At 40.8% G+C, this 19,017-nt stretch overlaps 1 protein-coding gene across 3 annotated transcripts in view; it reads right to left on the reverse strand.

The window, feature by feature from the left end:
• Positions 1-928: 928 nt before the first annotated feature.
• The window catches only part of KIAA0586 (KIAA0586 ortholog), a 108,081-nt gene continuing 89,992 nt past the window's right edge, over positions 929-19,017 (reverse strand). For all 3 annotated transcript variants that reach the window (XM_054716020.1, XM_054716021.1, XM_054716022.1), the window contains one exon: positions 929-1,261. In XM_054716020.1, coding sequence (XP_054571995.1) covers positions 1,119-1,261 — 143 coding nt within the window. In that variant the 3' untranslated portion in view covers positions 929-1,118. The remainder of the gene's footprint in view (positions 1,262-19,017) is intronic.

Genomic DNA, 19,017 nt, shown 5'->3' on the forward strand with positions numbered 1-19,017 from the left:
ATAAATAATACAAGAATAAACTGTTTCACATACAACTGTAAGCCTACTTTGCCCCACCCTGTATGTGTGTACACACCATATATTTGATTCCTCTGTAGTCCATTTTAAACAGTGATAGCATAATTCACCCACTTCTTGTATATGGCTTTTTCATTTTAATAATATATCTCAGAGCCCTGGCCAGTGTGGCTTGGTTGAGTGTCATCCAATGCACCAAGAGGTCAGTGGTTCGATTCCAGGTCAGGGTACATGCCCGGGTTTCGGGCTTGATCCCTAGTAGGGGGCATCTAATTGATGTTTCTCTCATCGATGCTTCTCTCTCTCTCTCTCTCTCCCTCTCCCTTCTTCTCTCTCTAAAATCAATAAAAAAATTTTTAAAATATGTATATATATCTTAGAGATAATTCCATATCAACCCATAAACACTTTTAGATTCTCTTTTGTACCACCATAGTATTCCATTGTATAGATATATCATCACTTTTCAAAAATCACTCCCTTACTGATAGGCATTAGATTAATTCTAATTATTTACTGTTATAAAAAATGTGGGCCCAGCCGGCATGGCTCAGTGGTTGAGTATCCACCTATGACCCAGGCGGTCATGGTTTGATTCCCAGTCAGGGCACATGACCAGGTTGTGGGCTCCATCCCCAGTGGGGGGCATGCAGGAGGCAGCCGATCAATGATTCTCTCTCATCACTGATATTTATCTATCTCTCTCCCTCTCCCTGCCTCTCTGAAATCAATAAAAAATTATTTAAAAAAATTTTTGGAATGAAAGACCTTGACCAACATAATTTCATAACTATATACAAATAATTATATCTGTAGAACAAATGCTTAGATGAGGGAAGTCACGCATGCCCTTTCCACTATTCTGCGCTGCCTCAGGATTCTAAGAAATAATTCACAGCCACACTCATGATGATTTACATTTCAAATACTTTATTTAAAAATTTTACCTACTCAAATCATGCTTTCCACTCTAATAAAAGTTTAGAAATAAGTTTTCAGAATACGCTCAATACCAAAATAGTGTGAGAGAGAGTTTTATGTCAGAGAAAAATGACCTCAAAACCAGGGGCACAAATACTGTCGTGGTTCTCACTCCCCGTTCAGAAGGTGTCTGCTTCCGAGGACTCCGAGTCCCCCTGGATGCTCGGGGATGAAGGGCAGTCCTCCGGGTTCGCTGAGGGTAGCGTCACAGACATCTTGGTGGGTGGCATCTGACTAGTGAAGGGTGCTACTGCTTTACCGCCTGTAAAGAGGAGAAACTCGTTCAGCTAAACAGATGTATCCTGAGTGTTGTGTGCTTTAAACTTTCCTAAATAATACAGGGGATCAAAACAAGGATTGCATACGAGGTCATTTCTTATCTCAAGGTGCTCAGAACTTGTCACAGAGACAACATTTTAAAAGTATATGATATGAATGCTTATGTACCCCCCACCCCCAATCCATATGATGAAATCCTCCAGCCCTGTGTGAAGGTATTAGGAGGTGAGGCCTTTGGCAGGGGCATAGGTCATGAGGGTAGAGTCCTTATAGCGAGGCCCAAGAGAGCTTCCTGGCCCCTCCCACCACGTGAGACCAGAGAGAAGGCGCTGGCTATGACCCAGGAAGGGGTGCCTTCCAGCCGCCAGAACTGAGAGAAATAAATGCCTGTTGTTTAGACGTTACCCAGCCTGTAATATTTCCTATAGCTGCCTACATGGGCTGAGATACTATTACAAGTGCCAGAGGCTGTGGTACAGATGACAAAGGCTACAGGTAACATAGCAAGTGAGTAAAGGAGGCTGTTCGGGATGAAGAACTCATTAACAAACGCCAGAGTTGACTATATATGCATATCTACTCGTGAATACCCTAATTCATCCCTCTAAGTTTAAAGTATATTGACTAAGAACATACAGAATGCCAACTCGGTATTATTTAAGAACACAAAAATCTCATTTCAAATTTCATGCATTTACCATATACGCATAAGAATAGTAAACATCTTAAGAACCAAGTATCTTAAACAATGTTAACAACATAGTACTTTTTCTAAAACTCCTTTATATTTTTAAAAGTTTCCACAATAATAAAGTGAAAATTTTTATAGGGATAAAAGCACAGAAACACCAATCAGAAAAGATATATGCATCCCTATGTTCATAGCAGCACAATTTACAATAGCTAAGATTTGGAAACAGCCTAAGTGCCCATCAGTAGATGAGTAGATTAAAAAACTGTAGTACATCTACAGTTTAACCAAGAGAAGTATCCCAGGTGAGAGCTCACCTCGTCAATAAAGTAAAAACTAACACAGGGTATAACTATGTCTAAGAGAAGAATTAATTTGCAACCCATAAAATCAATTAAGCCATGGCTGGTTTAGCTCAGTGGATAGAGCTTCGGCCTGTGGACTGAAGGGTCCCAGGTTCAATTACAGTCAAGGGCACATGCCCAGGTTGCGGGCTTGATCCCCAGTAGGGGGCATGCAGGAGGCAGCTGATCAATGGTTCTCTCTCATTATTGATGTTTCTCTCTCTCCCTCTCCCTTCCTCTCTGAAATCAATAAAAATACATATTTTTAAAAATTAATTAAATGTTACCTTTCCCCATTATTAAGAAAAACTCTATTCTTTGAGTTCCATATCTGTCAAAGACTACACTGATACCAGAAATTCTTATTTTCTCTGTTATCTAATTGCACAAAGCTGCTCTCTATGCACCTTCATTTTCCCTGTGCACAAAATGACTGATTAAACTGTCAATGATGTTATGAGAACTATAATTTATTATCTTTTTGGATCTTGAAGACGTTTTAAATGTCAAAGACCGTATTAAATTCAATTATTGTAAAGTTATGCTATTTCTTGCAGTTACTGCCTTATATTAATACAGCAATTAAATTTTTACAAAGATCTTTCCCCCATCATTTCACCTCATCCTAATAGTAATTTTGAAAGACAAACTGGCAAGGCAATTGAGGCAAAGAGATGTTAAAGCTGGCTGTAAAGATGTTACTTAGTGAGTATATGCTTTTCTGAAAGCATATACTCACTAAGTAAAAATCGATACAAGCTGACTGTGTGCAGAGTCAAGATGGTGCTCAGAGGATACACAGGTAAAAAAGAAATCAATCAGCCTCATCTCCAAAAAGCTCAAAACCTAGTAGTGGGGATAAACATGTACAGGAATTCTTAGTTTACTAGTAAATTAGGTGAAAGTAGCAGTTGAGCTGGGACTTAAAAGATGTGGAAGACAACGAAGGAAAAGAGACCAACAAAATAAAGTCAAGATAAAGTTAGTATGTTAAGGGAACTCTGAGTATTCTGATATCAAACTCTTGACTGGATATGAGGAATGATGAGATACAAGGCTGTGAAGGAAGGTCAGGGTCAAATTCTGCAAACAATTATGAGTCACAGAGACTTTGAACATAGGAGTAATTATGAGCAAATGTATTTTAGAAAAGGGAATTCTAAGAGTTGTGTGGAAAATAGGAGAAAGGAATCTATGGAGACAGTCCATCCAAGAATTGATGATCCTTGGAGTGGAAATAGATTCAGGATACCTGGAGGAAGCCTCAGTACTTTATAAAGAATTGAGTATGGCTCTGAACTGCTGAATAAGTAGTAATAAGAACACAAACAAGCTTGAGGCTATGGTGATAAAGAAAGGTGGGGAAATACTGGGGTCAGTTACATACTTGGTGAGTTTGAATGCCTGCAAAGTGTATGAGTAGACTTTTCTAGGCAACTCTTAGTCAAAATTATGACAGTTTTAGAGATATAAAAATAGCAAAATAGCAACCATCTAGCCAGATATAATAATTAGAACAATGAGAACAATGATCTCCTAGGAAAGGAAAATAGACTGAGAAGAGAAATGACAAAAATATAGGGAAGGACAATGATAGTGACTAAGGAGAAAATAAAGGAAAACAAAAGGAAAGTGAGGGAAGGTGAAAAAGATCCAAGAGTGAAGGGTCACATGAAGTAGGAGATGGTTTTCAGAGAAGAGTCTAGTATAAATCATCTAACTCATAATCAGTAGAGCTAAGGCCACAACGCTCTTTTCTTTGCCCTATACCAAACACCGTAATCACCTACAGGAAGAAATTACTACTGCTAAAAGTTGTTGGGGGAAATTCCATTTAAGTGTTGGTATGGAATGGTAGGGACAGCTGAGGAGGGGAGCAGTGATGAAGTTCCAAGTACAAGTCCTTTTATGACTGGTCAAGGGCAAGTGTAGGGTCCAAATGACATCTACTGACCAGACACGTGGGAAAGGTCCCATGCAGACTGTTGGTGTGAAGCTTCTGTGTGGTAAGGAGTAAAGAGTGGGTTGAGCCCTAGCTGGTTTGGCTCAGTGGATAGAGCATCATCCCGCAGACTGAAGGGTCCTGGGTTCAATTCCAGTCAAAGGCATGTACCTTGGTTGTGGGTTCCGGGCCCTGATCGGGATGTGTGCAGGAGGCAACCAATCAATATGTCTCTCTCACATCCATGTTTCTCTCTGCCCCTCCCTCTCCCTCCCACTGTCTCTAAAAGTCAATGGGAAAATATCCTCAAGTGAGGATTAACAACAACAAAAGAAAATCATTAAAAAAAAAAAGAGAGAGAGTGGGTTGAGTGGGGGGTAGAGCACGGATTCCAGAATAGGGCAGAGCTGGGCAGCTGGACTTATCCATCGATTTACTCAGCAAATATCAACTGAGCACCTATTATGTGCCAGGCACTGTTCTAGACTCTGGAAATTTCATCCGTGAACAAGACAAAGGCTCCAATCTCACTGGCATCATATTCCACTCGGGTGTAGGAGCAAATGAGAAACAAGTAAGGAAATAAACGTAAAGAACATCAGGGGATGATAAGTGCTGTATATATAAAAAACAGTGAGTGACAAGAGACTTTGGGAAAGTTATTAGCTTCCCTAAACCCTAGTTTCCCCATCTATAAAATAAAGATAACTACCTACCTTGGAGGGTTTTGTGAACATTAAGTGGAATAAGCCATAGAAAGTGTTTTGTATGGTGCTGGCACAGGGAAAGCACTCAGAAGAGATTAGCTCTTTACATGAGCTTCTGTGCCTTTTATGTAACTGGAAAGGAACTATCCCAAGAGGCAATGACCCGCAGGGTGGGCCACAAAAGGTAGTCGGCTTCGGAAAGGGTAAGGCTGCTTCAAGGAAAGGCACTAAGCAAACCCCCACAGCTCTGGGAGGCCTCCAAGTAATCGTGCTACTTTTAACTCTAGCAATTGTTTTAAACAACCAATTATGTAAATAAAATGCACTATTTTATCTAAAATTGTTTCACAATGTACATTTCAGGAAAACTTTATGAAGTATTCATCTCCATAAGCTAAAACAGACACAGTTTTAAGAACTTTAAAAGAGAAACTTTTAGACTGAGAACATTTTTTTAGAGCATCATTTTCATTCCTGTTAAAAGGCAAAAAGTGCATTCCCATCCAGTTATGGTCCTTTACAGTTTAAAAAAAATTTTTTTAAAGAAAAGACAAACTGTCTTAACAAATCATCAGTAAAGCAAACATAAATTTTCTACCTATAGTAAATACAGTCTGATGCTTTTGAATTTGACTTTCAAAATTTCCATAGTCGTGTCATTACTCTATGATGTAATTGTTTCAACAGCTGTTTTCAGGTTTTGTTTTTAAAGAGACCATTTCTTGATTCAATGGGTTTGCAGTATGTCGTTTAGCCTGGCATGCATTTACTAGGAAGCTGAGATGCCACTGAGTGAGACCATGAGCGTGAAGCTTCCTAAGATGTATTTTAATACATTTTGTAGACATTTGAAATTTGAAGTTCAAATCTTTTAGGCTTTACAAATATTTAAAATGTATTAAGAAATGTTATGCTTTCTGTTCTTTGATATTGGATTTATAAGACTAAGGAACAGAAAAGCTAAAACTAATTTATTCTAAGTAATATAAAGATTTAAAATGTCCATTTAAGATTTTGCCTGTATATTATCTGTATAACTTTTAAAATATACATAACTTTTGAAAAGGTTTTTCAATTTAGGTAATTCAATTTCATCAGCAAGCCTTACATTCTGACTATAGTAATCTTCAAACACTTGGTAACACCTCTTATTACTAGTATATCTGTCATTTGCTAACTTCGAGAAATTCAAACAAAGCCTTCTCTCCTAAAACAACATTAGACAAGCAGATAACTGCACGTGGCACAAGCTACATATATGAATTTGTGGTATTCTTCTATGAGACGAGGAGTAGATAAAAGTACTTTAAATTGCCAAGTTTTGGTGTTTTCTACATGCAGATAAAGACTAGTTTCTTATAAACTGCACATCCTACCTAATAAAAAGAGTAATATGCAAATTGACCCTAACTCCACTACACCCACAAGCCATGCCCACAAGCCAATCAGGAGCGAATATGCAAATAAACCCAACCAAGATGGCTACAGCCACAGAGAGCGGGAGGGAGGCTTGGGTTTCCCCGGCAACAGAGGAAGCCAAACTTTCCACCTGCCCTTGCCAGGCCTAAGCCTCCACTCAAGGCTACAAAGTTTCAATTATAGAAGGTAAACAAATCCAAACAGAAATGGTGGCAGCTACAGAGCTGGAAAGAGCAGGAGGCAAGGGTTTCCCCCGGCAATGGAAGAAGCAAAGCTTTCCGCACACCCTGGAGTGATGGTCAGTCTGCATATTACTCTTTTATTAGATAGGATAGAGGCCTGGTGCACGGGTGGGGGCCAGCTGGTTTGCCCTGAAGGGTGTCCCGGATCAGGGTGGGGGTTCCCTTGGGGCGTGGGGTGGCCTGAGTGAGGGGCCTGTGGTGGTTTGGTCCCAGTTGAGGTACACACAGGAGGCAACAGATCAATGTTTCTCAAACCAGCCCAGGCCTCCACTCCAGGCTACAAAGTTTCAATTATAGAAGGTACACAAACCCCAAAAGAAATGGCTGCTGGCCACGGAGCGAGCAGGAGGCTTGGCTCCGCTCCAGGCTACAAAGTTTCAGTTGTAGAAGGTAAATAAATTCCAGATACCAGGGCCTCCACTTGGGTCACCAGGGGGTGTGGCTGGCCTGCAAACCACCACAGGCCCCTCACTCAGGCCACCCCACGCCCCAAGGGAACCCCCACCCTGATCCGGGACACCCTTCAGGGCAAACCAGCTGGCCCCCACCCGTGCACCAGGCCTCTATCCTATCTAATAAAAGAGTAATATGCAGACTGACCATCACTCCAACACACAATATGGCTGCCCCCATGTGGTCAAAGATCATGCCCCCATGTGGACACAAGATGGCCACCACAAGATGGCCAGCAGGGGAGGGCAGTTGGGAGGCACCAGGCCTGCAAGGGAGAGCAGTTGAGAGGGACCAGGCCTGCAAGGGAGGGCAGTTGGAGGCGATCAACCCTGCAGGGGAGGGCAGTTAGGGGTGACCAGGCCAGCAGAGGAGGGAAGTTGGGAGCAAACAGGCTGGCAGGGGAGCAGTTAGGCATCAATCAGGCTGGCAGCGGAGTGGTTAGGGGGTGATCAGGCTGGCAGCGGAGTGGTTAGGGGGTGATCAGGCTGGCAGGCAGAAGCGGTTAGGGGCAATCAGGAAGGCAGGCAGGCGAGCAGTTGGGAGCCAGCAGTCCTAAATTGTGAGAGGGATGTCCAACTGCCCGTTTAGGCCCGATCCCGGGCAGTCGGACATCCCTCAAGGGGTCCCAGATTGGAGAGGGTGCAGGCTGGGCTGAGGGATACCCCCCCCTCTGTGCATGAATTTTGTGCACCGGGCCTCTAGTTTAAAAATAAAATTAAAAAGGAAAGAAATATAATGGTCTTTTTTATTATTATTATTCCTCACCTGAGAATATGTTTATTGGTTTTAGAGAGAGAGGAAGGGAGTGAAAAACACTGATTTGAGAAACATTGATCTGTTGCCTCCTGTGTGTACCTCAACTGGGACCAAACCTGAAACCTAGGTGTGCCCTGACCAGCAATCGAACCTGCAACCTTTTAATCTAAGTATATGAAGGATCTTAACCCATATTTCATGGATGGACAAGCAGGGATCTGTGAATACCTTGAAATAGTAGGCAAATTATTTTCATGTAAATACAATTGAGGAGGGAGACAGATGGGCATAGCTATTGATGTCTTAAAGGGGTCTGTAGCCCCAAATACTTAAGAATCATTGCCTTAAAGGCTACCACAGACCTATGAGTTGTTTTTCCAGCAGTAATGGCAAAATAACTCTCCTGTTCATTGTGGATGCCTTATTTTCCAAAGGCAGCTCTATTATAGCACTTACCAAACGGCACTGTAATTAGTTATGTACCTGTCACTTCCACAGGATAGTATACTCCTTAAGAGCATGGGTTGGGACCTGCAGTCACTGTCTTCTGCGTGACCAGCACAGTAGGTACACAGTATCTGTGACCTTCTCATCTCGTGTTATCATTATTTGCTATGGGTCTGTTGTTCCTGTTAAATGTGGGCTACACAAGGTCAGCGACCGTGTCTTATTTATCTCTGCATTCTACAAAGTTGTAGCATAATGCCAGGCCTTGCAGTGATGGCTGAACTTAACTGATTGGTTTCCACCTCGAGTCTGGGGTTCCTCATGACGAACAGCTTGCTTAGATTCACGGCTGACCAGATCTGGTCTTTAGAATCAGCCCTGAGTGCCAGCGATTGCCGTCACTTCCCAGCTGTCTTTGAAAACGTAACAATATTTCAGCTGTGTTTTATTGAGTTCTTGAAGTATTTTTCCTGTCCACCCTGGACGCATCTCCTCTTGCTTTAATTCCTTGTTTAAGCAGCTGCTAAACTATCCTGCTGCATTCAATTCTCCTCACATACTTAACCCAGCCCTGCAGATTTTGCAACATTATAGCTTCGGTGCTTGAGAAAAATACTATGTCTTGATGGAGAAGGTGCCTGGTCATTTGATGTTTAGTATGTAATATTTTATCTGCCTTGCTTTCCAGAATTAGTCACTATTAAACATTTCTTTCCTTGCTTTCATGTTTAAAAGTGATTTGTTAGTATAGTCTCATCCCAAAAATATGTTTAGACATAAATCCCATTACATTTTTAAAGTTTACTATTGCTTCTGTTTTCTGAGTTGACAAATGCTTATTTTAAAATTTATAATTTAAGATAAAATTCTTCCTATAGGAAGAATAAATGCATCGGCACCTGTAAAAACAACTCCAATTCTTTTTCCTCTAAAAAGCAATAGTTAATGTGAAAGATTCGTTTCTTCTTATGCCAGGTTCCAGCTGCTTCACTTTGTTTAAAACTGACTTCAAAGTTTAAACACTGTCCTGTCCCAACAAATAACCTCCCCCAGATGGAATTATCTCAAGTACTATCCTCAGAGCTCTGAATACCACACCTGCAGCCTTTTAATTCAACATTTTATAAACTTTCCAAGGGAAATGATAAATTTTTTCTGTCCCCTAACTTCCGGAGCATTGAGCTTAGTGCCTGAAGGGAGTTCTCTACCTGGGGAGCGTTTGTAGATATTTAGGCAAATAATAAATTGGGCTCGCTCTCCCTCTCAGGAGCCTTTCCTTCCCTTCCTTCCCCCAGGTGTACTACCTTTGCCTTTCCCTCTCCTAAGCTCCAAGGACCCTTCTTTTGCTTCAGTAACTTATTTCCTGCGTCTACACAGCCCAGCTGGCTTACTTCTACTTCCTCTGTAACTTTCTAAAGAAACTTCTCTTATAATTTGGGGAAAAAATAGAATTACTATCTCTACTATGTTTATTATTATGAGAAAAACAAATAGCTCCAAAGTTCAACAAGTTTTAAAGTAAAAATCATCCCCATAAATGAGATGTAAGGAACAGATTGGGCTCAATGTGTCCGAGTCCTATAGCACCTGGTAAAGCTACAGTTTAAATTTTTTTTTGCATAAGAAAATCAGTTAAGCATAGAAATAATCATGATTCATTTCTATTCACTAAAAAGAACACAAACCAAATGCACTCCTCACAGTTGCTCTCATAAAACCAGGTAAACAGAAGCCTGATATAGTGGCCTTAATATAAAGAAGGAAGTTAAACAGCTGGATTTTAATGACTGTCAATAAAATAATACTTTACCTAATAGATTATTATCTTTATGCATCAAAGATTAGGAGAAGGGGGAAGCAAAAGGCCAGAAGAGAATTCACAATTTGTATTAAGTAAAAGAAACCCACAGGCCATGTATACCAAGGTTAAAAGTTTTCACAGATATTTTTACTTAAGGATTTAATAATCACAAAAAGCAGCTTAGAACACAAAAAGCCAGCCTGGGACATGCTGCCTAACACAATCTACGTGAAACAACCAATAAAGTTGTCAGGGAGCACAAAAGAGCCCTACACTGTGCAACAGGAGCCAAATTTTAACATTAAAATGAAATAGGCCGGGGGAAACTCTCTTTATGGTTAGAAAATTATGAAGCAGAGAAATGTTAAATAACTGGAGAGAGAAGCCTGTAGTACACACACAGTCCTCAGGCCAAAGGCATTAGATCCTGCTGACAGCATGCTGTCAACCCACGCTCTGAAAAGCATCAATAACTGCCAATAACCACTGTTTTGAACAAATTCTTAGGGCAGAATGATTTGGAATAAAGTCATAATATGCCATAACCAGTATTTTCTGATTTTCTCTAAGGTATAAGTCATCTCTCAAGCTTCCTTTATTCCACAAAAATTTCAAGTGGATTTAAAAGAAGATAATTAAATGAATGTGATTTTAAGCATTACATAGTTCATTAAACTAAGCAATATATTCTCACTGGAGACAAACAGTCATGTTAAACTACTGTAGTTATACTATAGGAAACATCAAAATTAAATGTTTAGAAATTAAAATGCAATACAGTTCAATGAAGAAATAAAAGCTTAAAAAGAACAGTTTTAGAGGAAAATATAGTTTTATAAGAGTAAGATTGTGGGCAAATACAGTTTACTTATCCTATATAATAAAAGGCTAATATGCAAATTGACCAAAAGGCAGAATGACAGGTCGCTATGATGCGCACTGACCACCAGGGGGAAGACGCTCAATGCAGGAGCTGCCACCTGGTGGTCAGTGCACTCCCACAGGGGGAGCCCCATTCTGAGCTGGCAAGCACAGTAGTGGTGGCAGGAGCCTCTCCTGCCTCTGTAGCAGCACTAAGGATGTCTGACTGCTGGCTTAGGCCAGGGCAGGAGTGGAAGTGGGCCTAAGCCATCAGTCGGACATCCCCTGAGGGCTCCCGGATTGCGAGAGGGTGCAGGCCGGGCTGAGGGACCCCTCTCCCCAAGTGCATGAATTTTATGCACTGGGCATCTAGTATATTTATAATCTGCAAATAGACCAAAACAGAACATCCAACTTTGATACTGTTTGTTTTTTTAAAAATATATTTTATTGATTTTTTACAGAGAGGAAGGAAGAGGGATAGAGAGTTAGAAACATCGATGAGAGAGAGACATCGATCAGCTGCCTCCTGCACACCTCCCACTGAGGATGTGCCCGCAACCAAGGCACATGCCCCTGACCGGAATCGAACCTGGGACCCTTCAGTCTGCAGGCCGACGCTCTGTCCACTGAGCCAAACCAGTCTCGGCTGATACTGTTTTTTAAAAAAATCTTTGAATTCATTATAAGTGCTCACTATGATGTTACTGTGAGACACTACCGATGACCTCACTTCCCAGAATGCCTCTAAGTTTCTGAGTTAGAGAGGGACAGCCGTGCCTGCCTGGCCCCTCCGCTTATTTGAGCTACCTTTCAGATCCTGAAGGACAATCGTGGAAATGGGTATCAGGACCATTTTAGAGGCCCCTTCCGTTGAAGAACCATTTATCTGTAGCAAGTAAGTAGCAGTCTTCTCTGAGGTGGTTGCCTCCAAGCCCAGAATTCAAGCATATGCATTGTGTTATGGTAAGAAATCAGCAACATCATTCCCTTTCATACTAAACAAAACGGGGTACAAACTAAGAAAGAGGACGTTCAGTCTATGGAAGGTTCAGCTTAAAAAATTTAAGTTCCTTTTATGTACCCATCATTATTACATTAGGTGTTGTGAAGTCCGAAAAGAAGAGCAGGACATTATCTCAATCCTCTTTCACTGGAAAGACAAAATGAACACAGAGTGTTATGAGAATAGTCAGCAAATCTTCCAACTGCTCCTGTTCCACCTAAAATATAAGGGATTTCAAAGGCTAACACCCAACTGAGCTCTCTGCCTTTTAAAATTATATCATTTCTATCTGCTAATGTTTCCACTTGTGTAACTCAAATGCTATGCTGGGTAATTTTTCTTTTCCTCTTCTTGTTCTATGACCTTCTGTTTTATTCTCTTTAAAAAGGTTGCTATACTTTATACCTGGATGGCTTTGTGTAAAGTCGTTGTGAAACCCCTTCTAAACCAGTTTGGGGTAGAGAGAAGGGAAAGTCTGAATCACATTGGGGACTTTTCAAACTAACAAGGGCTCCCTTCTATTCTGATAGGCCTGTACTCTGGGTGTATCCCCAAAGGGAGTTGCTGCTACAGTGAAACACTCTTCTAAATTCATAAAAACCTAAATGTAAATTTTATACACTCCATTTTATTTGTAATAAAAAAAAGAATGTTTCATTAAAAAAATTTTTTTAGCTCAAAAAAGTTACAACTATTTCATTATTTCAAACCAAAACATACTATGGGCATCTCTTTGTATCAAACAAAATTGCATTAGTAAAAACATCTAAATTGAAATAACATATCAAATCTGTTTTTATTTTTAGGTCTCCATTAAACCACTTCATAGGTTGAAGTAAACTTATTGTAATGCTGGATTTACTTAAAGGATAAGAAAATAAATGGTTTCCCTCCATTTTACCGCTTCATTTCCCCCAAGATTCAGTTCTTTGCATAGAGTTGCTCAAGAAATATCCAGCAGAACGATGTTTCTGAAACCTTTATGTCAAATAGAGATACCACCCTGTGATCTTTTATAGATCAGTTTTTAGGGGAAAAAACACTTTATCTATTTTATACTGTGGTATGTACGATAAAAAATTGCAAATAAATGATAATCAAACACTATATTAGCTGTAAGTTGGTAGCTAAGAGCACAAACTCAGAAGCTAAGCTGCCTGAATGCAACTCTCAGTGCCAACACGAACTGGCTGCGAGACCTGAAATACCACCACTCTGTGCTTCAATTTATTCTTCTATTTCATAGGTTTCTGATGATCATTAACAAAGATGATGTATGTAACTAACTTAGAGCTGTACCTAGAAAGTAGGCACTCAATAATGGTAGTTTTATTGTTATTTAGCCTATGATTATTTTCTAACTTTTCCCATTGACAAAACAACAACAACAATCATTCTTGTTAGGCAATCTTTTCAAAATAATTTTGACAAGGAGTCTTTTTGTTTAAAAAAGAAAAAGGAAAAAATACTGATCACATATTACAGCAATAGAGCTAAAAGGGACTTCACAAAGTATCTTATCCTTACTAATAAAGAAATCACGATTCAGAGAGGTTACTGACAAAGAAATCAATGTCACAAATTAGTAGTAGGAACTACAACCCACAGCATACAGTTCTTCCCCACCTCCTAACTTTTTCATACTCTTCTACTAGGATGTGTCTTCAGATATTGAGCCCTGTAAGAACAATCAGAAATGATCTCTAATACTTTCTTTAAAAATTATCAAGGAAGGAGATACGATGTTTAAGAGTAAAGCCTTTGCTTTTGGAGTTGGATTTGATTTTACTCCCAGCTCTGTCATTTTTTATTAGTTACTAGAGGCCCAGTGCATGAAATTTGTGTACTGGGGGGGGGGGGTGTCCCTCATCCCAGCTTGCACCCTCTCGCAAGCCGGGAGCCCTCGAGGGATGTCCAACTGACGGCTTAGGCCTGCTCCCCCTAAGCCGTCAGTTGGACATCCTTAGTACTGCCGTGGAGGTGGGAGAGGCTCCCACCACCACTGCTGCGCTCACCAGCCATGAGCCGGCTTCTGGTTGATCAGTGCTCCCCCTGTGGGAGCACACTGACCACCAGGGGGCAGCTCCTGCATTGAGTGGGATCAGGCCGAAACTGGCTCTCCAACATACCCTGAGGGGGTCCCAGATTGCGAGAGGGAGCAGGCCAGGCTGAGGGACTCCACCAGTGCACAATCGGGGCCAGGGAGGGATGCGGGAGGTTGGCCAGCCAGGGAGGGACCGCGGGAGGGCTCCAGGGCGTGTCCGATCCATCTGTCTCAGTCGCAATCAGCTGGACCCCAGCAGCAAGCTAACCTACCAGTCGGAGCATCTGCCCCCGGATGATCAGTGCACGTCATAGCAAGAGGTTGAGTGGCCTTAGCATATCATTAGCATATTACTCTTTGATTGGTTGAATGGCCAACCAGACGACCAGACACTTAACATACTAGTATTAGGCTTTTATTATATAGGATAGGATGTGACTTTGGGCAAAATATGTAACCTCTCTGAGCCTCAGATTCTCAAGTATAAAATGAGACTATTACCTAACAAATTGGGTTGATTGAAGATCTTAGCAGAATGCATTACATTAGGAAGTATACTTAATGGTAGCTATTATATATTACTAAGGGCTCAGTGCACGAATTCGTGCACCTTGAAAGGAACTGTGGGCCGCTATGCTGTGGTGGGCACAGGAGCGGGTCTTGGCCCATCCTCCGCGCCCTCACCTGGCCCCTCCCACCGCGGCCCTGGCCCCTGTCTGCCAGCAGCCCCATTCCCACCACCGCTCCCATGCGTTGACAGCGCTAGCCCCACTCGCACCTACTGACAGTGTGGAGTGATTGGGGCCAGCGCCACAGCGGGTGTGAGTGACAGCTGCTGCCCTGATTGCCCCTCAGGGGCAGGGGGAAGTGGAGAAGTCCTCAGGGGCAATATGGGCCGGCAGCCACTGTTTGCACCTGCTGACGGCACTGAGCGACCAGGATCAGCACCAGGTTCTGGCAGCGGGTGTGAGCAGGGCTGGCACTGGCAGCAAGGTGGTAGCGCTGGGTGGGACCGCAGCATGCGGGAGCAAAGAATTTTCAGTAACTACCAGAGTCTCGCCCCGATGTTAGTGACCGGCACCCCGCCTTGGTCTGGCGCCCCTGCTTACCTGCTCACCATCCTGACATGGCCGACGCCCGCCATGTTCCGTGCATGCCCCCCCCCCCCCCCCCCGGTTGGTCAGCGCATGTCATAGAGACCAGTTGTTCAGTTTTTCTGCCGTTTGATCTATTTGCATATTAGGGTTTTATATACATAGATTGTTGCTATTGTTATAAACAACAGTCACCTCTACCAAAACTGGAGGAGCATCTTAATTTCTCCTAACGGTATGAAAAAAGGTATTATGTCAATATCAGTGACTACTGTCATTTATTCTTGTAACAAGTAGCTGACTCATAATTCTGACTTGCTGGGTGATGGAACGGTGAGTATTGGGCTCTGCAGTGAGAATTAAAGTAGCAAACACAACCTACACCCTGGCCAACATGATCTGAAAACTGCTTATCAAATCTGTTTCTTACACTACCTCACCCTGTTGTTCAAAACTGAAGAAACCTAATACTCATTGATATTTAAGTCAAAGGATAAGAAGAGAAAATATCTAAATATTTGACCTAGAAATTTCTAGGAAATTTCAGAGTGGGTAATATGAACAAAAATTGAGTCATAAATTACCCATGAATATAATTTATCCTTTTACTTTTACCACAAAGGGCGAATGTGTCAACTTTTACTTAAATATTTCAAGACACCACAAAATAAACACAAGTGACTTTGGGTTTGGAGACAGGATGCAAGGATGGGAACGCAGAGCCACTGCAGGCACAGCTCTCAGAGCTCTCACAGCAATACTTAAATCTGTAAACCGCCATATCATTGCTTTACAAATCCTTTATGGATTATTTCTTAACACTGTATGGTATGATAAAGCTGTTAACTGCAAAATAAGAATATAAGGACAAAGACTCCCAAACATGCATTTTTCAACTCACAAGAGATTTTAAATAGATGATGTCCAGAATTTGAAACAAAATCTAGTAAGGAGAAATCTAAAATGTAGTAAGATTCAGAATAGCTGCATCTTTTATACTAATTTGCGTTCACTGACAAAAAAGTAATGCTGCAAGTATTAAAGTGGTTAAAATATGTAAAAAGAAGTTAATATTTTTAAGCCAATTAAGTTACTCATCGGCTCCTTCCAATAACAGCATTGTCAGAAACAGTATCGTGGCAGCATAAAAGCTTACATTCAACTGCCACGAAGCTGACTGATAATTCAGAAAATAGTGAGCCACCCTACCCTGAATGCAAACCATGATTTATTTGAATAGTGTAGATTTAATTACTAAAGCTCATTTAAAAACCATTTAAGTGCTTGAATGTATTGCTGTGTGGTGTTATGACAAAGAGAGTTCCTGCCTTTTAGGGGCAGGAATGTCTAGAGGGACATTCCAGCATTAAAATTTGGTTGAGAGCTGAGAGACCCGATGTTTTAGTAGACAACTTTATCTACAGTACACTTCCTGCGTGACACAGCTACTAAAATAAATTCCTCTTGGATAATTATTTATAAAAGCATGCCGTAACGGTTTGAAAATGAAAAGAATCTTAAAAAATACAATAGGTTTGCCTCATGAAAGAAGACTTACATTTCACATGATTTCGTTTATTCAAAGTACAGAAACCAGAGAACTAATCTATGCTGTTAGAAGGCAGGGCAGTGGTTAACCCGGCGAGGGTGAGGTTGTGACTGAAAGGGAACGTGAGGGAGCGTCAGGGTGCTGGCCGTGAGTTATACAAGTAGCTTCGTTTCTGAAAATTCTTGCAGCTATAATACTCATAAGTGTACATTTTTGTATATTACACTTCCATAAAAATATTATATTGGAAAAAAACACACCAATAGATTAGTTTGAGCAATGAAAAGGTGATTCCTTTATACAGGGTGTCCCAAACAAGTATATACACACTTTAACATCTGATTCTATTATATTTTGAAAATGAAATGTATTTTAATAAACACTGCTTTTATAATGATTCCAAGTGTGTACACATTTTTGGAGGACACCATGTAGTTTTGAAGTGTTTTCTAATGATTAAAATAGCCACATAACTAACCTTACTTATTAGGCAGACTTTAATATCAAGTGAATGGCTATTGCTAAGTCACAGGCCATACTGTTAACTACAAAGACAAATTCCTTTCTATTTCTTTTCTTAAAATCTTGAAATACCAGTGAACTGAAATTATTCAGAAGCGGAGGTGAGCTTTTGTCATTGTAACTCTAGTTTGACTCTCACAGAACTTGCTACTTAGGGTTCTTGATGCTCTGCAACAATCAGCTACTCACTTAAACTAAAAGCACAAATTACTATCATTTTAACTAATCTTGAAAGCACTTTATTAATATTATAAAGCATAATATTTATAAAACAGTAATACATTCTATAAAAGGCATTTAATTCCTTATTTTGGGTGCATAAAAAGTTTGCTGTTTCAGTTCATGTCTATAAAAAGCAATGATATAACTATATATAAACTCAACTTTGCCCTTCCAGTGTGGCTCAGTGGTTGAGTGTCAACCTATAAACCAGGAGGGCACGGTTTGAGTCCTGGCCAGGGCACATGCCCTGTTTTCAAATTCTATCTCTGGTAGGGGGTGTGCAGGAGGCAGCTGATCAATGATTTCTCTCATCACTGATGTTTCTATTTCTTTTTCTCTCTCCCTTCCTCTTCCTCTCTGAAATCAATAAATAAATATATATATATTTATAAAATAAAAATAAATAAGCTCAATTTTAACTCTTCTTCAACAATAACTCCTATAACTTTAATTACCAGAGGCCACAGTTGTTAGAGGAGGCCACTATTATCACATTCTTATAAATGACATTTGATAGCAAACAAAGCTGAAGGCAAAGAAACTCCCTAATAGTTACCAAGCAGTTTGAAACTAAGTGCCTCTACAATCCACACACACAAAGAAAATCCGATTTCAGAGATGGAAATCCTTCTTAAATATAAAAATTTCATTCAGGTTATGGCCTGTGACGATTACTAAAAACACACTGAATTATTTGTATAGCCTTTACGGTGGGTTTTTCCATATCTAGCCATTTCTGACTAAACTTGGAAACAAGAATTAAATGTGACATAGTGACCAGTTCACTTCACCAAGGCCAGACCTGTTAACGTTTGAAAAAGAGTGAAAGAATGAAAAATGAGCTTTCAAATACAGGAAGCCACTAGAAAATAAGAACACCACCACCCCATATCCTAACATTCGAGCCCTAAAGATGTTTCTGTTGAATAGTGAGTTTCGGGGTGAGGGGGTGGGGAGGTGAGGGTGGATTTCTGTTCACTGTACACACGACACCAATGGGAATAGGGGCCCGTCCAAGTTCTACGTTCCCCGTGCTCTGGGTAATAGCTCCAAGCTGTGAGGCACAGCTGTAGAGGCCCTGCCAGCGAGGCCGGCGCAGCAGTGCTTTGATAGCGTGGGGCCCTGAAGTGTCAGGATATAGAGAAGGCAGCAGTTGTTGGCTGTGAAAACAGTCTGATACAAACCAGATGGGAACTTACTAGATGGGCAACACAAAGGAAAACAATTGGCTCATTCAACAAAGTCAGGCCCCTGCCCCCGAGAATTCACCGAAGACAGTAACAGTCACCCAGAGTTGAGGCAAACAAGAAACAGCCATGTGGTTACAGTTTAAAGAATTGTTTTTCCTCAGACTAAACAAAGTTTTGATTTCTGATTCTTGTGTTCATTAATTGTAGTTTGGTGCACAGGCCGTTTGCCAAAGACAAATATTTCATTTAGACAATATAGATTTTTTGTGACACCGAGAAAAATATATGGGGACGTGGAGACTAATTTGGTGCTGCTTCCTGTAAAGTGCTATGAACACAGGCTAAGCGATTTCAGGAAACTGGCGAATTTAGAGAATGATTGATCATGCTGACATAGTAATTAGAAAATATCCAACATAATATTTCCAGGACTTCCTATGTCTGATTTG

The sequence above is a fragment of the Eptesicus fuscus genome, chromosome 5 (genome assembly GCF_027574615.1).
Source record: "Eptesicus fuscus isolate TK198812 chromosome 5, DD_ASM_mEF_20220401, whole genome shotgun sequence".
NCBI classification, from domain to species: Eukaryota; Metazoa; Chordata; class Mammalia; order Chiroptera; family Vespertilionidae; genus Eptesicus; species Eptesicus fuscus.